At 45.4% G+C, this 21,951-nt stretch overlaps 1 protein-coding gene across 1 annotated transcript in view; it reads left to right on the top strand.

Annotated features, from left to right (window-relative positions):
• Positions 1 to 21,951, top strand: part of LOC134936129 (complement C3-like) — an 828,079-nt gene that overhangs the window by 332,983 nt on the left and 473,145 nt on the right. Inside the window, exon 13 of the mRNA XM_063931046.1 lies at positions 18,140 to 18,343. Within this exon, the coding sequence (XP_063787116.1) occupies positions 18,140 to 18,343 (204 nt within the window). The remainder of the gene's footprint in view (positions 1 to 18,139; positions 18,344 to 21,951) is intronic.

Here is a 21,951-nt window from a genome sequence, read left to right on the forward strand (position 1 = left end):
TACAGCAGTGTCAGGTGTGGTGAATGTAGAGATTGGTGAGAGACGTTGTTGCAGAGAAGTGGAAAGTTGTTGAAAATTTATATTGTTAGTATTTCTGCGTGTTAGAGGAGGCTTGCTTGGTTTTAGTGTCCTAGAATTTAAAGTCATAGAAGAGATTGTGAAGGTGATCAGGTTGTGATCAGAGAGAGGGAAAGGAGTGTTAATGAGTTGGGAAACTGAGCAGAGCCTGGTGAACACAAGATCAAGGCAGTGGCCCTCCTGGTGAGTAGAGGAGTCGGACCATTGGGTTAGGCCAAGAGAGGAGGTTAGAGAGAGGAGTTTGGATGCATGAACAGATTGTGGACAGTCAAGAGCTATATTGAAATCACCCATAATGATGGTGGAGATGTCAGAGGATAAGAAGTGTGGGAGACAGGCAGAAAAATCTTCTAGAAATTGTTGTTTAGTTTGCCCAGGAGGGCGATAGATAGCTGCAACACGCAGAGAGAAGGGGGTGAAAATCCTGATAGAGTGAACTTCAAATGATGTGAATGCGAGTGATGGAACCTGAGGTAGAACAGTGTATGTGAAAAACTGTGACAGTAAGATTCCAACCCCACCACCTTTACAATTATTAGGCCTAGATGTGTGTGTGAAGTGGAAACCACCGTGTGACAGTGCTGCAGGGGAGGCCGTGTCTGATTGTGTGAGCCATGTTTCTGTTATAGCCAGCAGATTAAAGTTGTGAGATATGAAGAGGTCATGGATGGATGTTAATTTGTTGCAAACAGAGCGTGCATTCAATAGGGCACATTTCAGTAACTTGGAGGGGAATGGGAGACACGTGATATTTATGAGGTTAGATGTATTTCTATGTTTTGAGACAGCAGAGTGTGAGAGGGAAAGGTGTTTGGGGCCTGGATTTGGTGATATGTGACCAGCTAATAAAAGCAGAAGAGTGAGATAAATATTGGTGGATGTTTGCGAGTGTTTATTCTGGTGGCCAATTGTGGTTGTCAAAGTACTTGCAGAGATGTAAGTATAAAGCTCATGAGTGGTTAGAAGAGGGGAGTGGAGAATAGAAGCTGTAATGTGCACAGAGGGGTGAGTTTCAGGGTGAGTGTAAAATTTCTGAAATTTGGTGAGAATTCCATGAATAGAAATAAGAAACAGTAGTTTGATGAACATGCTGTGGTTGTTTGTGTTTTCTTGGGTTAAAGTGGAGTAGGAGTAAGTTGTAAAAGTAAGTTACCTTGATGTTGTTCAATGATTTTTTCAACTGTTTTTTTAACTGTTCGGATAACACACTTCTTAAATCCACACTTATTAAAATCCACGCAATCTACCCCCAGCAAGCTGACCCCTTAACTAAATCTAAAGAAATACTGTCTCTGATTAAGAATTGGCCTACCTCTGAACATTTGGTCACCTGATTGAAATGCTAATTGATCAAAGAACAAATTGCACAAGGTGGGTAATCAGACAAAAACTACTCTAGCTATCCACAATAAATTCAATCACATACATAGGAAATGGCAAGAAAAACATCACATACATTTAAACATATGATGTGGATTGCTAGCAGCATGTGTGTCAATCTGAGCCTGGTAGTGTGATAGCAATGATTTCACATACATTTAAACATATGATGTGCTTTCCGACAAGTCGATTTTCCCAACTTGTCGGAAAACCAAGGCGGGGGGGATTGAATAGGTCGGAACCCCTTCCGACCTTAAAACAGTCAAAAACTGCAATCTTTCCGACAAGACGGCAGTTTAGTCAGTAATTGAATATACCCCATGGTCTCCAGAACTGGACACAGTATTCCGGATGAGGCCATACAAATGACCTATACAGTGGAGGCCATACAAATGACCTATACAGTGGCATTATTAGTTCTTTATTCTGCTGTTGATTCCTCTCCCTATGCAAGCAAGCATCTGACTAGCCTTCCTCATTGCTTTGTTGCATTGCTTTCCTGCCTTTAAGTCACTTGAAATAGTGACTCCTAAATCCCTTTCCTCCTCAGTAGTTTCCATTATAGTACCCTTGATACTGTATTTAGCCTTTGGGTTTTTGAATCCCAAGTGCATGATTTTGCATTTTTTAGCATTAAACTGTAGTTGCCACGTTCTTGACCATTTCTCATGTCTACCTAGATCATCTATCATTTGTTTTACCCCTCCTGGTGTGTCTACCCTGTTCCATATCTTTGTGTCATGTGCAAAAAGGCATACCTACCCTTCAATACCATTTGCAATGTCACCAACAAAGATATCAAAGAGCACTGGTCCAAGTACAGATCCTTGGGGTGCTCCACTGGTAAGATTTCCCTCCACAGAATGCACTCCATTTACTACAACTGTCTGTTTCCTATCCTGCTACCAGGTTCTTATTCATTTAACTGTTTTATAATCCGATTCCACACTTTTGAGTTTATTTAGCAGTCTGTGATGTGGGACAGTGTCAAAAGCCTTACTACAGTCTAGGTATGCTACATCTACAGCCACCCCCCCCCCCACCCCCCCTTGAACTATTATTTTAGTCCCGGAGTCAAAAAAGCCAATAATATTTGTTTGACATGATCTCCCACCAGTAAATCCATGCTGTTTTAGATTCTGTAAATTGTTTAAGACATTCCACTACTTTTTATTTTAATAGTATTTCCATTACTTTCCCTATAACTAATGTATGGCTTACTGGTCTGTAGTTACTTGCTTCTTCCTTGCTTCCACTTTTGTGCAGTGTAACTACATTCGCTCTTTTTCAGTCCTCTGGAATTGTACCTGTATCTAGTGACTGGTTAAATAATTCTGTTAGTGGTACTACCAGCACATCTTTTAGCTCTATTAGTATCCTTGGATGTATCCCATCTAGTCCCACTGATTTATCCACTTTCAGTTTTGAGTGTTCTGTTAGGACCTTCTACTCTGTAAATTTACTTGCATCTACTTTATTTTGATGCATGTCCTTGCAACTTAACTGTGGCCCATTCCCTACTTCTGTAGTTAATACTGAGCAAAAATAATTATTTAGATGATCTACTATTGCCTTATCTTCATCCACCAAGTTCTCACTCTCTGTCTTCATTCTTATTATTCCACCATTGGATTTTTTCCTTTCACTTGTATACTTAAAAAAAAATGTTGCCCCTTTTAGCTACTGACTGGCAGGGGCGGATTTAGGGATGAGGGTGCCCCTAGGCACAACAGTAATGGCTGGCCCCCCGTCTGCCTAATTTTATTATTTTTATTGATTGATTATAAGCCCTCATTAGATGGTAGCTAATTTAATATAATAATAAAAAAGGCACCAACTATGACATTATATGTATACATATTAACTAAGTAGGACAGCTTACTGGTGCAGTACGTGTATGTCCTACCCATTTACACTCCATTCAAGATGGCATGTGGTACAGTACAGTGGAAATATTTAGCAGTTACTGGTAGTTTTTGGGTTGGCAGTGCCAATACAAGCATCTACGTGCTGCCCCCAAACAAGTGCCGCCCCTAGGCACGTGCCTCATGTGCCGAATGGGAAATTTGACACTGCTTACTGGGTCATTTTCTCCTCAGCATGTTCCTTTGCAGGCCTGATCACTTTCTGAGCCTCCTTCCATCTGGCAAGATAAACCTCTTTGTCGTTCTTATTATTTTGAGTCTGTTTGTATTTCCTAAAGGTCATCTTTTTTGCTTTCACAAAATTTGCTACTTCTTTTGCAAACCACACTGGCTTCATTTTCCATTTTTGCAAAGTCAGCACTCCTAAAATCCAACACCTTTGTTTTTGTGTGACAGGAGTTGGACCCTGTTATTGGATGGTTTTTAGCATTGAGCTGTATAAATGTGCAACAGGGGTATGGAGTATTTGGAGTATGCAGTGTTATAATATGAGAGCCTATGCTCTCAGACTAGTCGTGGCTTGGAGTGTTAGATGCCTCTAGTAATGGCTCCTGGCGCCTGATAGACAAAGAGAGTTTGCTATCCTTGTCATTGTGTAGATATGTTGATTTTGGGTTTGAAATCAGTACAGGAGTGGATTAATAATATTTTGTCTATGTATGTAGCAATTTGTTATAATGTGATATATTAGACCAACATATGGCTATTTGGTTACAATTTAGTTCACTTGGTTGGTGGTGCGCCCGGTAATAGTTCAGAAAAACTATGTTACGGGTTTTGCAAGAGCAAGAAGACTATTAGTCTATCTGGGGCACACTTTCATGTATTATGTATTTATGTGTAATGTTAATATTTGAAAACGTAACTTTTATTGATATGCACTCTTTAGTGGTACCTAATGTATCAGTGTGTTTAACAGCGTGCTGCACTTGCACCAAATCAGACTTAAGCACACGGACAGAGGCCCTGATCTCACTTCAGTCGCTGAAGTACGGAAATTGCTATTTGTCGATTTCAACACTTCTACACATGAAACTAAATTGTGATTGCATGCGATTGCAGTGTAAGTGCCAGTAGGGGGCGGTGACGAGGTGGCATTTTGTGGGCATGAACACAGTGTTGGGGGGGGAGCAGTCCAGACAATGGAGGCAAGTCCGGACCAGCTGCAGAGACGGACCGCGGCGGCTGTGTGACGTCAGACACAGCTGCGGTGACCCAAAACATGGCAGCCCTGCACCTGTCTTTGCAGTTAGGCTGGGAAGGCAGGGGGCTACCCTAAAGATGTGAGCCCTTCGCTGTCTAGAAAAATGCTCTAATTTCAGTGATGGGAAGGATCCGACATGTGGGGCGGCCTTGCCCTGTGCTCAGTAGAAGGAGTTGTAGTTTTGCAAATTTTCACAAAACTACAACTCATGCTTAATTATGCACAGAGTTCAGTAGTGCAAACAGATGAATATCTTTGAAATGAAAGTTTCTGGGCAGTGACTAGGCATAAACCTTGGGAACACACAGATTAGCATAATTTAGTAAACAGGTTGCTATGTCCATCTGCAAAAAGCAGCCGCAGATGCATCCAACTAAGAATCAGATTATGGACCTAAATCAGAGTTGATCACAGCAGCAAATTTGTTAGCAGTTGGACAAAACCATGGGGGTCATTCCGAGTTGATCGCTAGCTGCCGTTGTTCACAGTGCAGCGACGAGACTAAATAACGGCATTTCTGCGCATGCGTATGCACTGCAATGCGCACGCGCGACGTACGGGTACAACGTCCGTTGTGGTTTTGCACAGGTTCTAGCGATGTTTTCATTCTCACTGGCGGGCGCAAGAAGATTGACAGGAAAGGGGCGTTTCTGGGTGTCAACTGACCATTTACAGGGAGTGATTAGAAAAACACAGGCGTGCCAGGGAAAACGCAGGCGTGGCTGGGCGAACGCTGGGTGTGTGACGTCAAAAACCAACACTCCAATGTTAGAATCAACGCACACGAAGAGTAACTACAGGGCTGGTTTTGTTTTGCACAAAATGTTTTTGCAGGCGCTCTGCTGCACAAGCGTTCGCACTTCTGCAAAGCTAAAATACACTCCCCGGTGGACAGCGGCATAGCGTTTACATGGCTGCTAAAAACTGCTAGCGAGCGATCAACTCGGAATGACCCCCTATGTCCACTGCAGGGGGGGCAGATATAACATGTGCAGACAGAGTTAGATTTGGGTGGGGTGTGTTCAAACTGAAATCTAAATTGCAGTATAAAAATAAAGCAGCCAGTATTTACCCTGCACAGCAATAAAATAACCCACCCAAATCTAACTCTCTCTGCAAATGTTATATCTGCCCCCCCTGCAGTGCACATGGTTTTGCCTGACTGCTAACAAATTTGCTGCTGCGATCAACTCTGAATTACCCCCTATATCCTCGGATTACTCTTAGAACACTTTCCTGCAGCCTCCATAGTAACAGTGTGCTGTGCCATCTCTCTGCTTCCAACACTGACTTCTGGACTATGGGGGTAATTCAGACCCGATCGTAGCAGCAAATTTGTTAGCAGTTGGGTAAAACCATGGGGGTCATTCCGAGTTCTTCGCCGCTCTTTGGGAGTGTATCTTAGCTTAGCAGAAGTACGAACTAATGCGTCACAGTGCGGCAGCAAAAAATATTGTGCAGTTTCTGAGTAGCTGCAGACCTACTCAGCGCTTGCGATCACTTCACATTTGGTTCCGGATTTGACGTCACAAACATGCCCTGTGTTCTGCCAGCCACGCCTGCGTTTTCTCAATCACTCGCTGAAAATGGTCAGTTGACACCCAGAAACTCCCACTTCATGTCAATCACTCTGCGGCGACCATTGCGTCTGAAAAGCTTCGCTAGACCTTGTGTGAAACCACATCGGCCGTTGTGAAAGTACTTTGCGTGTGCGCCTTGCGCCGCATGCGCAGAAATGCCATTTTTTCACTTAATCGCAGCGCAGCGAACATTTTTATCTAGCGATCAACTCGGAATGACCCCCCATGTGAAGTGCAGGGGAGGCAGATATAACATGTGCAGAGAGAGTTAGATTTGGGTGGGGTGTGTTCAAACTGAAATCTAAATTGCAGTGTAAAGATAAAGCAGGCAGTATTTACTCTGCACAGAAACAAAATAACCCACCCAAATCTAACTCTCTCTGCAAATGTTAGTTCTCTAACGTCCTAGAGGATGCTGGGGTCCATTTAGTACCATGGGGTATAGACGGGTCAGCAGGAGCCTTCGGCACTTTAAGACTTTTTACAGTGTGAACTGGCTCCTCCCTCTATGCCCCTCCTCCAGACCTCAGTTTAGAAAATGTGCCCGATGAGACTGGACGCACGCTAGTGGAGCTCTACAGAGTTCTACTAAAAAGACTTTATTAAATTTATTATTTTACAGGGAAGCTGCTGGAAACAGCTTCCCTGCTTCGTGGGACTTAGGGGAGGAAGTAGGAACCAACTTCTCATTAAGTTTCATGGCTCTGCTTCCGCTGACAGGACACCATTTGCTCCTGAAGGGTACTGAACATAGCCCAAGCCTGGCTAGCGCTCACTTCCACAGCACTGCCGCCACCCCCTAACACAGCCAGAAGTCAGAAGAGTGGTGTGTATATCACCGGAGGCCTGCAAGAGAGGGTCCCTCCGGTCATCGTTGACGGCTTAAAGGGACAGCGCAGTGGCGGGATGCTGCGCGAACATGTCTCAGTATGCACAGGGTGCAGGGCGTGCGGGGGGGTGCGTGCCCTGAGCGGCATAATAAATCCTTACTCTCACTGGCAAAACAGTAAATGCATGTTTAGCCTCTGGTTTACATACCCCAGTATAAAAATTAATGTTGCTGAGGCAGGATCGTGCCATTACAGGGGGTGGGGCTTCTCCTCAGGCTTTCCAGTCACTCACACAGCGCCATTTTCTCCTGCAGATTACCAGAGAGACGCTGATAGACACTGTTTTCTCCTCATAACAATGCTGATACAAGTACCAGGGTGTTATAGAGAGGGGGAAGTGTTTTTATTAGAGAAGAGCGCCTGAAATTTTTCGGGTTTTGTGTTTTGGTTTTGGGTTCGGTTCCGCGGCCGTGTTTTGGGTTCGAACGCGTTTTGGCAAAACCTCACCGAATTATTTTTGTCGGATTCGGGTGTGTTTTGGATTCGGGTGTTTTTTTCAAAAAACCCTAAAAACAGCTTAAATCATAGAATTTGGGGGTAATTTTGATCCCAAAGTATTATTAACCTCAAAAAACATAATTTACACTCATTTTCAGCCTATTCTGAACACATCACACCTCACAATATTATTTTTAGTCCTAAAATTTGCACCGAGGTCGCTGTGTGAGTAAGATAAGCGACCCTAGTGGCCGACACAAACACCGGGCCCATCTAGGAGTGGCACTGCAGTGTCACGCAGGATGTCCCTTCCAAAAAACCCTCCCCAAACAGCACATGACGCAAAGAAAAAAAGAGGCGCAATGAGGTAGCTGTGTGAGAAAGATAAGCGACCCTAGTGGCCGACACAAACACCGGGCCCATCTAGGAGTGGCACTGCAGTGTCACGCAGGATGTCCCTTCCAAAAAACCCTCCCCAAACAGCACATGACGCAAAGAAAAAAAGAGGCGCAATGAGGTAGCTGTGTGAGTAAGATTAGCGACCCTAGTGGCCGACACAAACACCGGGCCCATCTAGGAGTGGCACTGCAGTGTCACGCAGGATGGCCCTTCCAAAAAACCCTCCCCAATCAGCACATGATGCAAAGAAAAAGAAAAGAAAAAAGAGGTGCAAGATGGAATTATCCTTGGGCCCTCCCACCCACCCTTATGTTGTATAAACAAAACAGGACATGCACACTTTAACCAACCCATCATTTCAGTGACAGGGTCTGCCACACGACTGTGACTGATATGACGGGTTGGTTTGGACCCCCCCCAAAAAAGAAGCAATTAATCTCTCCTTGCACAAACTGGCTCTACAGAGGCAAGATGTCCACCTCATCTTCACCCTCCGATATATCACCGTGTACATCCCCCTCCTCACAGATTATCAATTCGTCCCCACTGGAATCCACCATCTCAGCTCCCTGTGTACTTTGTGGAGGCAATTGCTGCTGGTCAATGTCTCCGCGGAGGAATTGATTATAATTCATTTTAATGAACATCATCTTCTCCACATTTTCTGGATGTAACCTCGTACGCCGATTGCTGACAAGGTGAGCGGCGGCACTAAACACTCTTTCGGAGTACACACTTGTGGGAGGGCAACTTAGGTAGAATAAAGCCAGTTTGTGCAAGGGCCTCCAAATTGCCTCTTTTTCCTGCCAGTATAAGTACGGACTGTGTGACGTGCCTACTTGGATGCGGTCACTCATATAATCCTCCACCATTCTATCAATGTTGAGAGAATCATATGCAGTGACAGTAGACGACATGTCCGTAATCGTTGTCAGGTCCTTCAGTCCGGACCAGATGTCAGCATCAGCAGTCGCTCCAGACTGCCCTGCATCACCGCCAGCGGGTGGGCTCGGAATTCTGAGCCTTTTCCTCGCACCCACAGTTGCGGGAGAATGTGAAGGAGGAGATGTTGACAGGTCGCGTTCCGCTTGACTTGACAATTTTGTCACCAGCAGGTCTTTCAACCCCAGCAGACCTGTGTCTGCCGGAAAGAGAGATCCAAGGTAGGCTTTAAATCTAGGATCGAGCACGGTGGCCAAAATGTAGTGCTCTGATTTCAACAGATTGACCACCCGTGAATCCTTGTTAAGCGAATTAAGGGCTGCATCCACAAGTCCCACATGCCTAGCGGAATCGCTCCGTGTTAGCTCCTTCTTCAATGCCTCCAGCTTCTTCTGCAAAAGCCTGATGAGGGGAATGACCTGACTCAGGCTGGCAGTGTCTGAACTGACTTCACGTGTGGCAAGTTCAAAGGGCATCAGAACCTTGCACAACGTTGAAATCATTCTCCACTGCACTTGAGACAGGTGCATTCCATCTCCTATATCGTGCTCAATTGTATAGGCTTGAATGGCCTTTTGCTGCTCCTCCAACCTCTGAAGCATATAGAGGGTTGAATTCCACCTCGTTACCACTTCTTGCTTCAGATGATGGCAGGGCAGGTTCAGTAGTTTTTGGTGGTGCTCCAGTCTTCTGTACGTGGTGCCTGTACGCCGAAAGTGTCCCGCAATTTTTCTGGCCACCGACAGCATCTCTTGCACGCCCCTGTCGTTTTTTAAAAAATTCTGCACCACCAAATTCAAGGTATGTGCAAAACATGGGACGTGCTGGAATTTGCCCATATTTAATGCACACACAATATTGCTGGCGTTGTCCGATGCCACAAATCCACAGGAGAGTCCAATTGGGGTAAGCCATTCCGCGATGATCTTCCTCAGTTGCCGTAAGAGGTTTTCAGCTGTGTGCGTATTCTGGAAAGCGGTGATACAAAGCGTAGCCTGCCTAGGAAAGAGTTGGCGTTTGCGAGATGCTGCTACTGGTGCCGCCGCTGCTGTTCTTGCGGCGGGAGTCCATACATCTACCCAGTGGGCTGTCACAGTCATATAGTCCTGACCCTGCCCTGCTCCACTTGTCCACATGTCCGTGGTTAAGTGGACATTGGGTACAACTGCATTTTTTAGGACACTGGTGAGTCTTTTTCTGACGTCCGTGTACATTCTCGGTATCGCCTACCTAGAGAAGTGGAACCTAGATGGTATTTGGTAACGGGGGCACACTGCCTCAATAAATTGTCTAGTTCCCTGTGAACTAACGGCGGATACCGGACGCACGTCTAACACCAACATAGTTGTCAAGGACTCAGTTATCCGCTTTGCAGTAGGATGACTGCTGTGATATTTCATCTTCCTCGCAAAGGACTGTTGAACAGTCAATTGCTTACTGGAAGTAGTACAAGTGGGCTTAAGACTTCCCCTCTGGGATGACCATCGACTCCCAGCGGCAACAACAGCAGCGCCAGCAGCAGTAGGCGTTACACGCAAGGATGCATCGGAGGAATCCCAGGCAGGAGAGGACTCGTCAGACTTGCCAGTGACATGGCCTGCAGGACTATTGGCATTCCTGGGGAAGGAGGAAATTGACACTGAGGGAGTTGGTGGGGTGGTTTGCGTGAGCTTGGTTACAAGAGGAAGGGATTTACTGGTCAGTGGACTGCTTCCGCTGTCACCCAAAGTTTTTGAACTTGTCACTGACTTATTATGAATGCACTGCAGGTGACGTATAAGGGAGGATGTTCCGAGGTGGTTAACGTCCTTACCCCTACTTATTACAGCTTGACAAAGGGAACACACGGCTTGACACCTGTTGTCCGCATTTCTGGTGAAATACCTCCACACCGAAGAGCTGATTTTTTTGGTATTTTCACCTGGCATGTCAACGGCCATATTCCTCCCACGGACAACAGGTGTCTCCCCGGGTGCCTGACTTAAACAAACCACCTCACCATCAGAATCCTCCTGGTCAATTTCCTCCCCAGCGCCAGCAACACCCATATCCTCCTCATCCTGGTGTACTTCAACACTGACATCTTCAATCTGACTATCAGGAACTGGACTGCGGGTGCTCCTTCCAGCACTTGCAGGGGGCATGCAAATAGTGGAAGGCGCATGCTCTTCACGTCCAGTGTTGGGAAGGTCAGGCATCGCAAACGACACAATTGGACTCTCCTTGTGGATTTGGGATTTCAAAGAACGCACAGTTCTTTGCGGTGCTTTTGCCAGCTTGAGTCTTTTCAGTTTTCTAGCGAGAGGCTGAGTGCTTCCATCCTCATGTGAAGCTGAACCACTAGCCATGAACATAGGCCAGGGCCTCAGCCGTTCCTTGCCACTCCGTGTGGTAAATGGCATATTGGCAAGTTTACGCTTCTCCTCCGACAATTTTATTTTAGGTTTTGGAGTCCTTTTTTTTCTGATCTTTGGTGTTTTGGATTTGACATGCTCTGTACTATGACATTGGGCATCGGCCTTGGCAGACGACGTTGCTGGCATTTCATCGTCTCGGCCATGACTAGTGGCAGCAGCTTCAGCACGAGGTGGAAGTGGATCTTGATCTTTCCCTAATTTTGGAACCTCAACTTTTTTGTTCTCCATATTTTATAGGCAGAACTAAAAGGCACCTCAGGTAAACAATGGAGATGGATGGATTGGATACTAGTATACAATTATGGACGGACTGCCACGGTTAGGTGGTATAAAAAAACCACGGTTAGGTGGTATATATTATAATAATAATACAATTATGGATGGACGGACTGCCTGCCGACTGCCGACACAGAGGTAGCCACAGCCGTGAACTACCGCACTGTACACTGGTTGATAAAGAGATAGTAGTATACTCGTAACAACTAGTATGACACTATGACGACGGTATAAAGAATGAAAAAAAAACCACGGTTAGGTGGTATATATTATAATAATAATACAATTATGGATGGACGGACTGCCTGCCGACTGCCGACACAGAGGTAGCCACAGCCGTGAACTACCGCACTGTACACTGGTTGATAAAGAGATAGTAGTATACTCGTAACAACTAGTATGACACTATGACGGTATAAAGAATGAAAAAAAAACCACGGTTAGGTGGTATATATTATAATAATAATACAATTATGGATGGACGGACTGCCTGCCGACTGCCGACACAGAGGTAGCCACAGCCGTGAACTACCGCACTGTACACTGGTTGATAAAGAGATAGTAGTATACTCGTAACAACTAGTATGACACTATGACGACGGTATAAAGAAAGAAAAAAAAATACCACGGTTAGGTGGTATATATTGTAATACAATTATGGATGGACGGACTGCCTGCCGAGTTCCGACTGCCGACACAGAGGTAGCCACAGCCGTGAACTACCGCACTGTACTGTGTCTGCTGCTAATATAGACTGGTTGATAAAGAGATAGTATACAATACATACAACAATATACTACTATACTGGTGGTCAGGCACTGGTCACCACTAGTCACACTGGCAGTGGCACTCCTGCAGCAAAAGTGTGCACTGTTTAATTTTAAATTAATATAATATTATGTACTCCTGGGGGCTCCTGCTATAACAACCTGCAGTGCTCCCCAGTCTCCCCCACAATTATTATAAGCTTTGCCTTTTATACATTGATGTGCAGCACACTGGGCTGAGCTGAGTGCACACAGACTGAGTCACACTGTGTGACTGGCTGCTGCTGTGTATCGTTTTTTTTCAGGCAGAGAACGGATATAGCAGAGAACGGATATATTATATTAAAATAAATAAAAGTTAACTAACAACAACTGCACTGGTCACTGTGGTAAACTCTGTCTGACTCTGCACAATCTCTCTCTCTCTTCTAATCTAATTTCTAATGGAGAGGACGCCAGCCACGTCCTCTCCCTATCAATCTCAATGCACGTGTGAAAATGGCGGCGACGCGCGGCTCCTTATATAGAATCCGAGTCTCGCGAGAATCCGACAGCGTCATGATGACGTTCGGGCGCGCTCGGGTTAACCGAGCAAGGCGGGAGGATCCGAGTCTGCTCGGACCCGTGAAAAAAACATGAAGTTCGTGCGGGTTCGGTTTCAGAGAAACCGAACCCGCTCATCTCTAGTTTTTATTACATTAGGTGAGTGGCCTAATATTGGAAAAAGTGCTGAAGGTTTTGTATGATTTATATACATTTCTCTTCACATACGGCGCAGTGTGTGGACTGGCAAATCCCTCTGTGTTTCTCTGACAGATTTTAGTGTGAGTCTGTCACCAATAGCTCCCCTGTGTGATTGTGGTGTCTAAGTACACGTGTGTAACATGTCAGACAATGGAGAGAGCTCTTCCCCAGAGGAACCCATTTTAGATACACAGGAGGGTAATGTGGTGGCCCTTCCCTCACAGAAGGGGCCAGAGTGGGTGAGAAAATTACAAAGTAATATGTCAAAGCTTTCTAGAAAATTCTCTGAGTCTGAACAACAGACAAAATACTGGAGAAAGTCAGTGGAGGATGTACTATTTGCTGATCCCTCCGCGTCATCCATACGGGACCCCTCAAGTTCCCAGAAAAGGTCACTTTCGCAGATTATGCAAGGTGACACAGACACAGGTTCTGACACAGATGTTGACACTGGGGATTTGAGAGGGGTGGACCCTAAATTAGCAAAAAGCATTCAATGTGTGATAGTTGCTATTAGGGAGGTGTTAGAGATTATATATTCAACATCTGAACCTGAGGAAAAGGCTTATTTTAATTTAAATAAAAAGCAGGTGATAACTTTTCCTCCTTCAAAGGAATTGAAAACATTATTTGAAAAATCCTGTTCTAACCTAGAAAAGAAATTTCATATTCCTAGAAGAATACGTTTGGCGTACCCTTTTCCTGAGGAAGACAGGAAAAGGTGGGAGTCACCCCCCATGGTAGACACCTCAGTTTCTAGGTTGTCTAAGAAAATGATTTTGCCTGTCCCAGGGTCGGCTTCCTTAAAGGAGCCTGCTGACCGTAAGATAGAAACGACCTTAAAGTCCCTTTATATGACTACCGGAACGTTACTCAGGCCCACCATTGCTTGTGCATGGGTAGGTAGCGCTATTGAAAAATGGTCAGACAACTTGTTAGCAAATATTGACACAGTTGATAAAGATTAAATGGTCTTAACTCTCGTTCACATAAAGGATTCTGCAGGATACTTGGTGGAAGCTATGAAGGATATTGGTTTATTAGGTTCAAAATCCTTAGCTATGGCGGTTTCAGCTCGCAGAGCACTGTGGATTCGCCAGTGGAATGCAGGTGCGGAATCAAACAGGAATATTGAAGCGCTCCCCTACAAAGGTGAGGCGCTATTTGGGGACCAGCTTTATACCATGATTTCAACGACTACCTCAGGAAAATCAGCATTTCTCCCTTCTGCAGCGGCACCTGCAAAGAAAGCATATCATTCGCTTTCGATGCAGTCCTTTCGGCCCAACAAATACAAAAAAGCTAACGGTGCTCCCTTCTTCACAGGAAGAGGGCGGGGAAGAGGTAAGAAACCTACAGCAACTTCTGGATCGCAGGAGCAGAAGTCAGCCACTGCTTCTGCTAAATCCACAGCATGACGCAGGGACTCCCCTGCGGGAGTACGATCAGGTGCGGGCGCGTCTAAAAATCTTCATTCAGGTCTGGGTACAATCAGATCTGGATCCTTGGATACTACAAATAGTATCTCAAGGTTACAAGTTAGAGTTTCAAGATTTCCCCCCATGCCGATTTTTCAAATCAGCCTTACCAGTTTCTGTTCAAGACAGAAGAAATATACTGGAAGCAATACAGAAATTTTGTCAGGAAAAAGTAATTACCTTAGTTCCTGGGCTACAACAGGAAAAAGGATTTTATTCAAGCCTGTTTGTGGTACCGAAGCCGGAAAGCTCGGTCAGAACGATTTTAAACCTAAAATCGCTGAACCTTTATCTAAAAAGGTTAAAATTCAAGATGGAGTCCCTGAGAGCAGTAATCTCCAGATTGGAGGAGAAGGATTTTATGGTGTCGGTGGACATCAAGGATGCTTATTTGCATGTTCCCATTTACCCTCAACATCAGGCATATCTGAGGTTTGCGGTTCAGGACTGCCACTACCAGTTCCAGACATTGCCATTCGGGCTCTCCATGGCACCGAGAGTATTCACCAAGGTGATGGCGGAGATGATGGTTTTCCTTCGCAAGAAAGGAGTCAACATAATTCCTTACCTGGATGATCTCCTGATAAAAGCGAGATCCAGGGAGAAGTTAATGCAAAACATTGCACTATCCTTGACGGTGCTTCAACAGCACGGTTGGATCATAAACTTTCCAAAATCATAATTGGAACCAACGATGAGGTTATCATTTCTGGGAATGATACTGGACACCGAAGTACAGAAAGTATTTTTACCGGTGGAAAAGGCTCTGGAGATCCAGAGGATGGTCAAGCAAATTTTGAAACCAACATGCGTGTCGATTCATCAGTGCATCCTCCTGCTGGGGAAGATGGAAGCGGCCTACGAAGATCTACAATATGGCCGATTCCATGCCAGGGTGTTCCAGTGGGATCTACTGGACAAGTGGTCCGGATCGCATCTACACATGCACCAGAGGATACTCCTGTCAACAAAAGCCAGAATTTCCCTCCTGTAGTGGCTACAAAGTTCTCACCTCCTAGAGGTACGCAGGTTTGGGGTTCAAGCCTGGATCCTAGTGACCACGGATGCAAGTCTCCGAGGTTGGGGAGCAGTCACACAAGGGGAAAGCTTCCAAGGAAGATGGTCAAGTCAAGAAACACTTCTTCCCATAAACATTCTGGAGTTGAGTGTCGTTTACAACAGCCTTCTACAAGCGGCGCATCTTCTTCAAGATCGTCCCATACAGATCCAGTCAGACAATGTAACAGCAGTAGCTTACATAAGCCGCCAGGGAGGAACGAAAAGCAGAGCGGCAACGGCAGAGGTGACAAAAATACTCTGCTCTGTCAGCAATCTTCATTCCGGGAGTGGACAACTGGGAAGCGGACTTCCTCAGCAGACACGATCTCCATCCAGGAAAATGGGGCCTCCACCAAGAAGTCTTTGCAGAGATAGCAATTTGTTGGGGCATTCCTCAAGTAGACATGATGGCATCTCGTCTCAACAAGAAGCTTCAGAAATATTGTTCCAAGTCGAGAGACCCACAAGCAATAGCAGTGGATGCACTAGTGACCCAGTGGGAGTTCCAGTCGGTGTATGTGTTCCCTCCACTTCCACTAATACCGAAAATTCTCAAGATCATAAGAAGAGAAAAAGTTTGGGCAATCCTCATTGTCCCAGACTGGCCAAGGAGGGCTTGGTATCCAGATCTTCAGGAGTTATTGATAGAAGACTCTCGGCCTCTTTCTCTTTGCGAGGACCTGCTTCAGCAGGGACCATTGATTTATCAAGACTTACCACGTCTACGTTGAGCGCCAGATCCTAGCCCGAAAGGGTATTCCCAACAACGTAATTCCCACACTTATTCAGGCCAGGAAAGGAGTAACGTCTAGACATTACCATCGTATTTGGAGAAAATATGTTTCTTGGTGTGAATCCAAGGATTCTACGGCGGTGGAGTTTCAATTAGGATGTTTTCTCCTATTTCTACAGGCTGGTGTGGATGCAGGTTTAAGATTGGGATCTATCAAGGTCCAAATTTTGGCCTTGTCCATTTTCTTTCATAAACGGTTGGCTTCCCTTCCTGAGGTTCAGACGTTCGTGAAGGGGGTTCTGCGCATCCAACCACCATTTGTGCCTCCTGCGGCACCATGGGATCTTAACGTGGTGTTGCAGTTCCTTAAATCGGATTGGTTTGAGCCTCTGAAAGAGGTGGAGTTAAAGTTTCTAACTTGGAAAGTGGTCATGCTGTTGGCCTTGACATCCGGAAGGCGGGTGTCTGAGTTAGAGGCCTTGTCTCACAGGAGCCCTTATTTGATCTTTTATGAAGATAGGGCTGAACTACGAACGCGTCAGCAATTTCTTCCATAGGTGGTATCTTCTTTCCAAATGAATCAACCTATTGTGGTGCCAGTGGCTTCTGACACCTCAGCTGTTTCAAAGTCCTTTGATGTCGCCAAAGCTTTGAAGACTTATATCATGAGAACAGCTCGTATAAGGAAAACAGAAGCATTGTTTATCCTGTATGATCCCAACAAGATTGGGTGTCCTGCTTCTAAGCAGATGATTGCACACTGGATCAGATGTACGGTTCAGCATGCTCAGGATTGCAGATACCGAGTTCGGTAATGGCCCACTCTACAAGGAAAGTGGGTTATTCCTAGGCGGCTGCCCGGGGGGTCTCTGCTTTACAGATTTGCCGAGCAGCTACTTGGTCAGGGGCAAACACGTTTGCTAAGTTTTACAAGTTTGACACCTTGGCTGTTGACGACCTTAAATTTGGTCAGTCAGTTCTGCAGGAACATCCGCACTCTCCCGCCAGTACTGTGAGCTTTGGTACATCCCCATGGTATTAAATGGACCCCAGCATCCTCTAGGACGTAAGAGAAAATAGGATTTTAATATACCTTCTGGTAAATCCTTTTCTCGTAGTCCGTAAAGGATGCTGGGCTCCCGCCCAGTGCTTTCTTTTTCCAGCATTATATTATAGTTTTTTTTCTTACACAAGTTTTTCCATGTTAAGTTGTTATTCAGCGGTTACTGAAAAGTTGTTCATGCTCGTTGGCATGGTTTGAGTTGTATGCCATGTTGTGCGGCATGGTTGAACGGTGTGAGCTGGTGTGAATCTCGCCACTAGCTTAATGTTAATCCTTCTCTCTAAGTTGTCCGTCTCCTCAGGCACAGTTCCTATACTGAAGTCTGGAAGAGGGGCATAGAGGGAGGAGCCAGTTCACACTGTAAAAAAGTCTTAAAGTGCCGAAGGCTCCTGCGGACCCATCTATACCCCATGGTACTAAATGGACCCCAGCATCCTCTACAGACTGCGAGAAAAAGATTTACCGGTAGGTATATTAAAATCCTATTATCTGCCACACCTGCAGTGCACATGGTTTTGCCCAACTGCTAAGAAATTTGCTGCTGCGATCAGGTCTGAATTATCCCCCTATATCAGACTGTCAGTCAGATACTGCTTCCTGGTGATAGATGACCACTCTTTGCTGGGCTGCCTGCCACAATATGGTAGCACCACTTACCTGCTCAGCATCAGTCTGGCTACTTTCTCTATACTCAGCTATACTATGCATATTTTAAATTATGTGTTGTGCATTATGCACCTAATTGAAGATTATTTTCTTAATTCAGATACTGAACAAAGGAAAAATAATGAAAGTGGGCAGACAGGAGAGGAAAGCAGGCCAGCCCGTGGTGAATATGTTACTGACAATAACACCGGACTACATCCCATCATTCCGCATTGTGGCTTATTATACCGTGAAAACTGGTGATCAGCATGAAATCGTAGCTGACTCTATCTGGGTAGATGTGACAGACACCTGTATGGGGACGGTAAGATGCTTCAATATTACAGATCATTAAACTACTTGCAGTCTAACTAACAAAATTAAAATGAAACTCCACTGAAAACTGACATTTCATTTAGTTCTATGAATTAAAAATGAATGCAATACATTACTGGAATACCTGGCGTGCAAACAGAAAGAAAAAAGGGTACACCACAAAGTGTCTCCGACGTACGTTTCACATTCAGCTTGTTCAGAGGCAGTGCTGTGATCAAGCTGAATATGTAATGTGCAGTACATCAGAGTTACTGGATGGCTCCTCAGACAAGCAGCTGCAGAGCACCCACAGTAGATCTGATCTCCCTGCTCTAATGTCATAAAATTCCTCTTAGGCTAAGTGGTTGTCCTTACCTGCTTTACTCAGCATATCAGGGCATGCTAATATGCTCATTGTTTAGCTGATACAGTTCCTTTACTTTCCTTTTGTTAGCACCAGTGTCTGGTTTCCTCCATAAGAGACATTACACCACATGTGAATCCCTGCTGTTGGACTGAACTTCGAAGCTTCAAAAGCTGCGAGGAGAAGTCCCTCAAAAATTGCAAAATTGGGGGTTTACACACAGGGAAACCCATTGATTCCACAGTTCATGCTGCATCTGAGGGGTTTCTGCGCAGTTATCCTCAAATATAGACACTGTAAAAAGTGTATCTACAGTACTGTGATTGATTAGCCTTTCCCAGCGCCGTTTGTGTATAATTTCCCCATCTGTGTATAAAGCTACAGTAGGTATACACTTTTGGTCAAGTTGGCAATCAGCTCGATGTTTCTGCCATTGGGAAGGTTCGATATCAGCAGCACACAGTAACCAATATTCTGCTAGTGGCAGTGCCGTAACTAGACATTTTAGCGCTGTGTGCAAGAAACAGCATTGGCACCCCACCCCCCCTCCCACATAATATTTAAAATAGTGCCAGTGCACGCCGTAGGCGTGTGCCAAAAATATAGGGGTGTGGCTTCATGGGGAAGAAGCGGGGCCACAAAATAATACCAATTCATAATATGCCACACAGCAGTGCCACTTACACATACAGGCAGAGTCCCCCTTTTACACATTACGGCAGGCAGATTCCCACTTTTACACCTTACAGCAGGCAGATTCCCACTTTTACACATTACGGCAGGATAGGTCCCCCTTTCACACATTATGGCAGGCAGAGTCCCTCTTATATGCAGTACAGCAGGCAGAGTCCCCATTTTACACATTACGTCAGGCAGATTCCCCCTTACATCCCCCCTGCCCTTAGAGTGTAGTAGAGTGTAGTGAAGTGTACTGTAGTGAAGTGTACTGTAGTGAAGTGTAGTGTAATATAGTGTAGAGTGTAGTGTCTGTGTAGGCACTTACGTCAGGTTTACATTCTTCCTGCGCTGTTGTCGGCTCCTGTACAGAACTGACTCCTCTGCAGAGTCTGTACACTTCACAGACAGAGAGGGGGCGGGCCACAGGAGCGCAGCAGCACAGGGGGGATATCCTGTCCACAGCGATCAGCTGCTCCATCTGGTCGGAGCTTGGGGCTGCTGCGGGTGCCAGGCACAGGGGAACAGGAGGATGGCCGTCAATGGGATGGATATGCAGCCACTCAGGGTGTATGTAGAAGGTGCGCCTACAGGGCAATTGTGCTGTGGACAATGCACCTTCTGCACAAAGCTAGTTTCGGCCCTGTCATTAATATTCAGTTACAATATACTGGCATACCTGGGATTCAGACCTATAACCTGCTGAACTGTAACCAAACACCTTACTCATTGAGCTATTTGATCCTGCATAAATACTATGAACACTATATGAAGCTACTGGAACTTTGTAAAAAAAAAATCAGTATTGCAATTGAGCAGATCTATGTAGTATACAGGCACACATCCAATCTCTTGCAGTCACACAATAAATAGATCTGCTCAGCTGCAATGCTGTTCATTTATTCACAAAGAACGCTTCAATTAGTTAGAATTCTCTATCTTAGAATTCCCTAGCTTTCTATGTAAGGGCAGATAGCTCAATGAATAGATTGTCTGACTGCAATGATACATGCAATGGGCTCAAATCCCGGGTATATCAGCATCTTCAAATGTAATAAAGGACAATGTGACTGAATAACAAAGAAATCTCAAGTTGAGTTCATGAATGTTGTATAGGTATTAGTGACAGAAGTGGGGTGGGGGGAGGAGACAGTGGTGGTCAGGAGTTGCTGGGCTTCAAAAAGGGGAAGCTCAAAGTGAAAGTAATTAAAACAAATAATTAACAAGTGCCACCAATTGCGCCCCCTACCCTGCAGCGCTATGTGCGATGCCCCCTCCGCACACACCTAGTTACGGCCCTGGCTAGTGGCATCACAATGGGGCTGCAGCCCGCAACCAGGATTGACCCGCCGAGGGGCTACACCAAAGTGCTGACTTCTCTTCAGTGACAGGAGCTGATTTCTGCACGGTGACATTATCTGCTGCACCCTGCTCCTGTCACTGTGCAGGAGTCGGCACTGCACTTGCACTGGTCCCCGGGGGCAGTCCGCATCTCCGGCACACCCGGAGTGATGAAATGGGGGTCCAGATGTGAGGCCATTCCCCCTTCCCATGAGTCTACATCCCTTTCCAGTGGGGCCACGCCCCTTTTTGCTGGCACACTGCTTGGCCGCACACTTAATGTGCCGCACCAGGTGCTACTGCAATCAGAGACTCCTCTGTATTCTGCCACACCACACTGAATGTGCATATGTTCACCCACGAGGAGGATGAGGTAATTAGGATAAATCATATGTAATATGGGCAGATTATGGAGAATGCACACACCTTTCGGCAGATATCTTGCCTACACGCTACACAATCAAACAGGCTGATCACCCAATTATTGGCAAATAGTCCCAACAATTGTATAGAGCAGTGGTTCACAAACTGGCGGCAGTGGTGCCCTGGGTTGGTGGTCCACGACCCAATAATAATAATTATGGTCAATGTGATAGGCAAAACCAAAGCTGATGGCTGCCAAACATATAATATGTTGTCAAAGTCGAAAAATATCGTGATCCACAATGCCTTGTACTAACCCCATGCACATGCCCGCTGCGCGGGCACATGCCGTGCGTGCGCATATTTGCACTTTGCGTAACGGAGCCCCTACGGCCGTACGCTTTGGCGCGTGGTATGTGCATTTACGGTAGGGTTTGTGAGCATGTAGCAGGCGACTCGTTCATACATATTTATCCCACATAGTATGTTTTGTAGGTAATATTCCTCTTAACAATGTCAGCAAGTATGTTTAGTGTAAATGGTTCATGGACAGAGGGATTCCTCTTTGCATGATATGAAGGGTCAGATAAAGGTTGAACGGTGGTGTTTAGTATCCAGCTGTAGAGTATTTTATTAGTAACATGTCAGTGTTGGTTAGGAAGAGATTGTTCGCTGTTGCGTATAGTTATGTATAAAAGTAGTTTATAGACATTTACTGTATTTGCAGTTTATTACACATGCGGGTGGAATCCAGAGGATACCTCCCACCTGGGCAGTTGGAGAAGGACACAGCCCACCTGTTTAAACCCACCTATGACCTTTACTATAATGTGGAGACACATTCCTGTGTCCAATGAACAATAAGATTGTAGGGA

This window comes from Pseudophryne corroboree, chromosome 6, assembly GCF_028390025.1.
Source record: "Pseudophryne corroboree isolate aPseCor3 chromosome 6, aPseCor3.hap2, whole genome shotgun sequence".
Classification (NCBI taxonomy): domain Eukaryota; kingdom Metazoa; phylum Chordata; class Amphibia; order Anura; family Myobatrachidae; genus Pseudophryne; species Pseudophryne corroboree.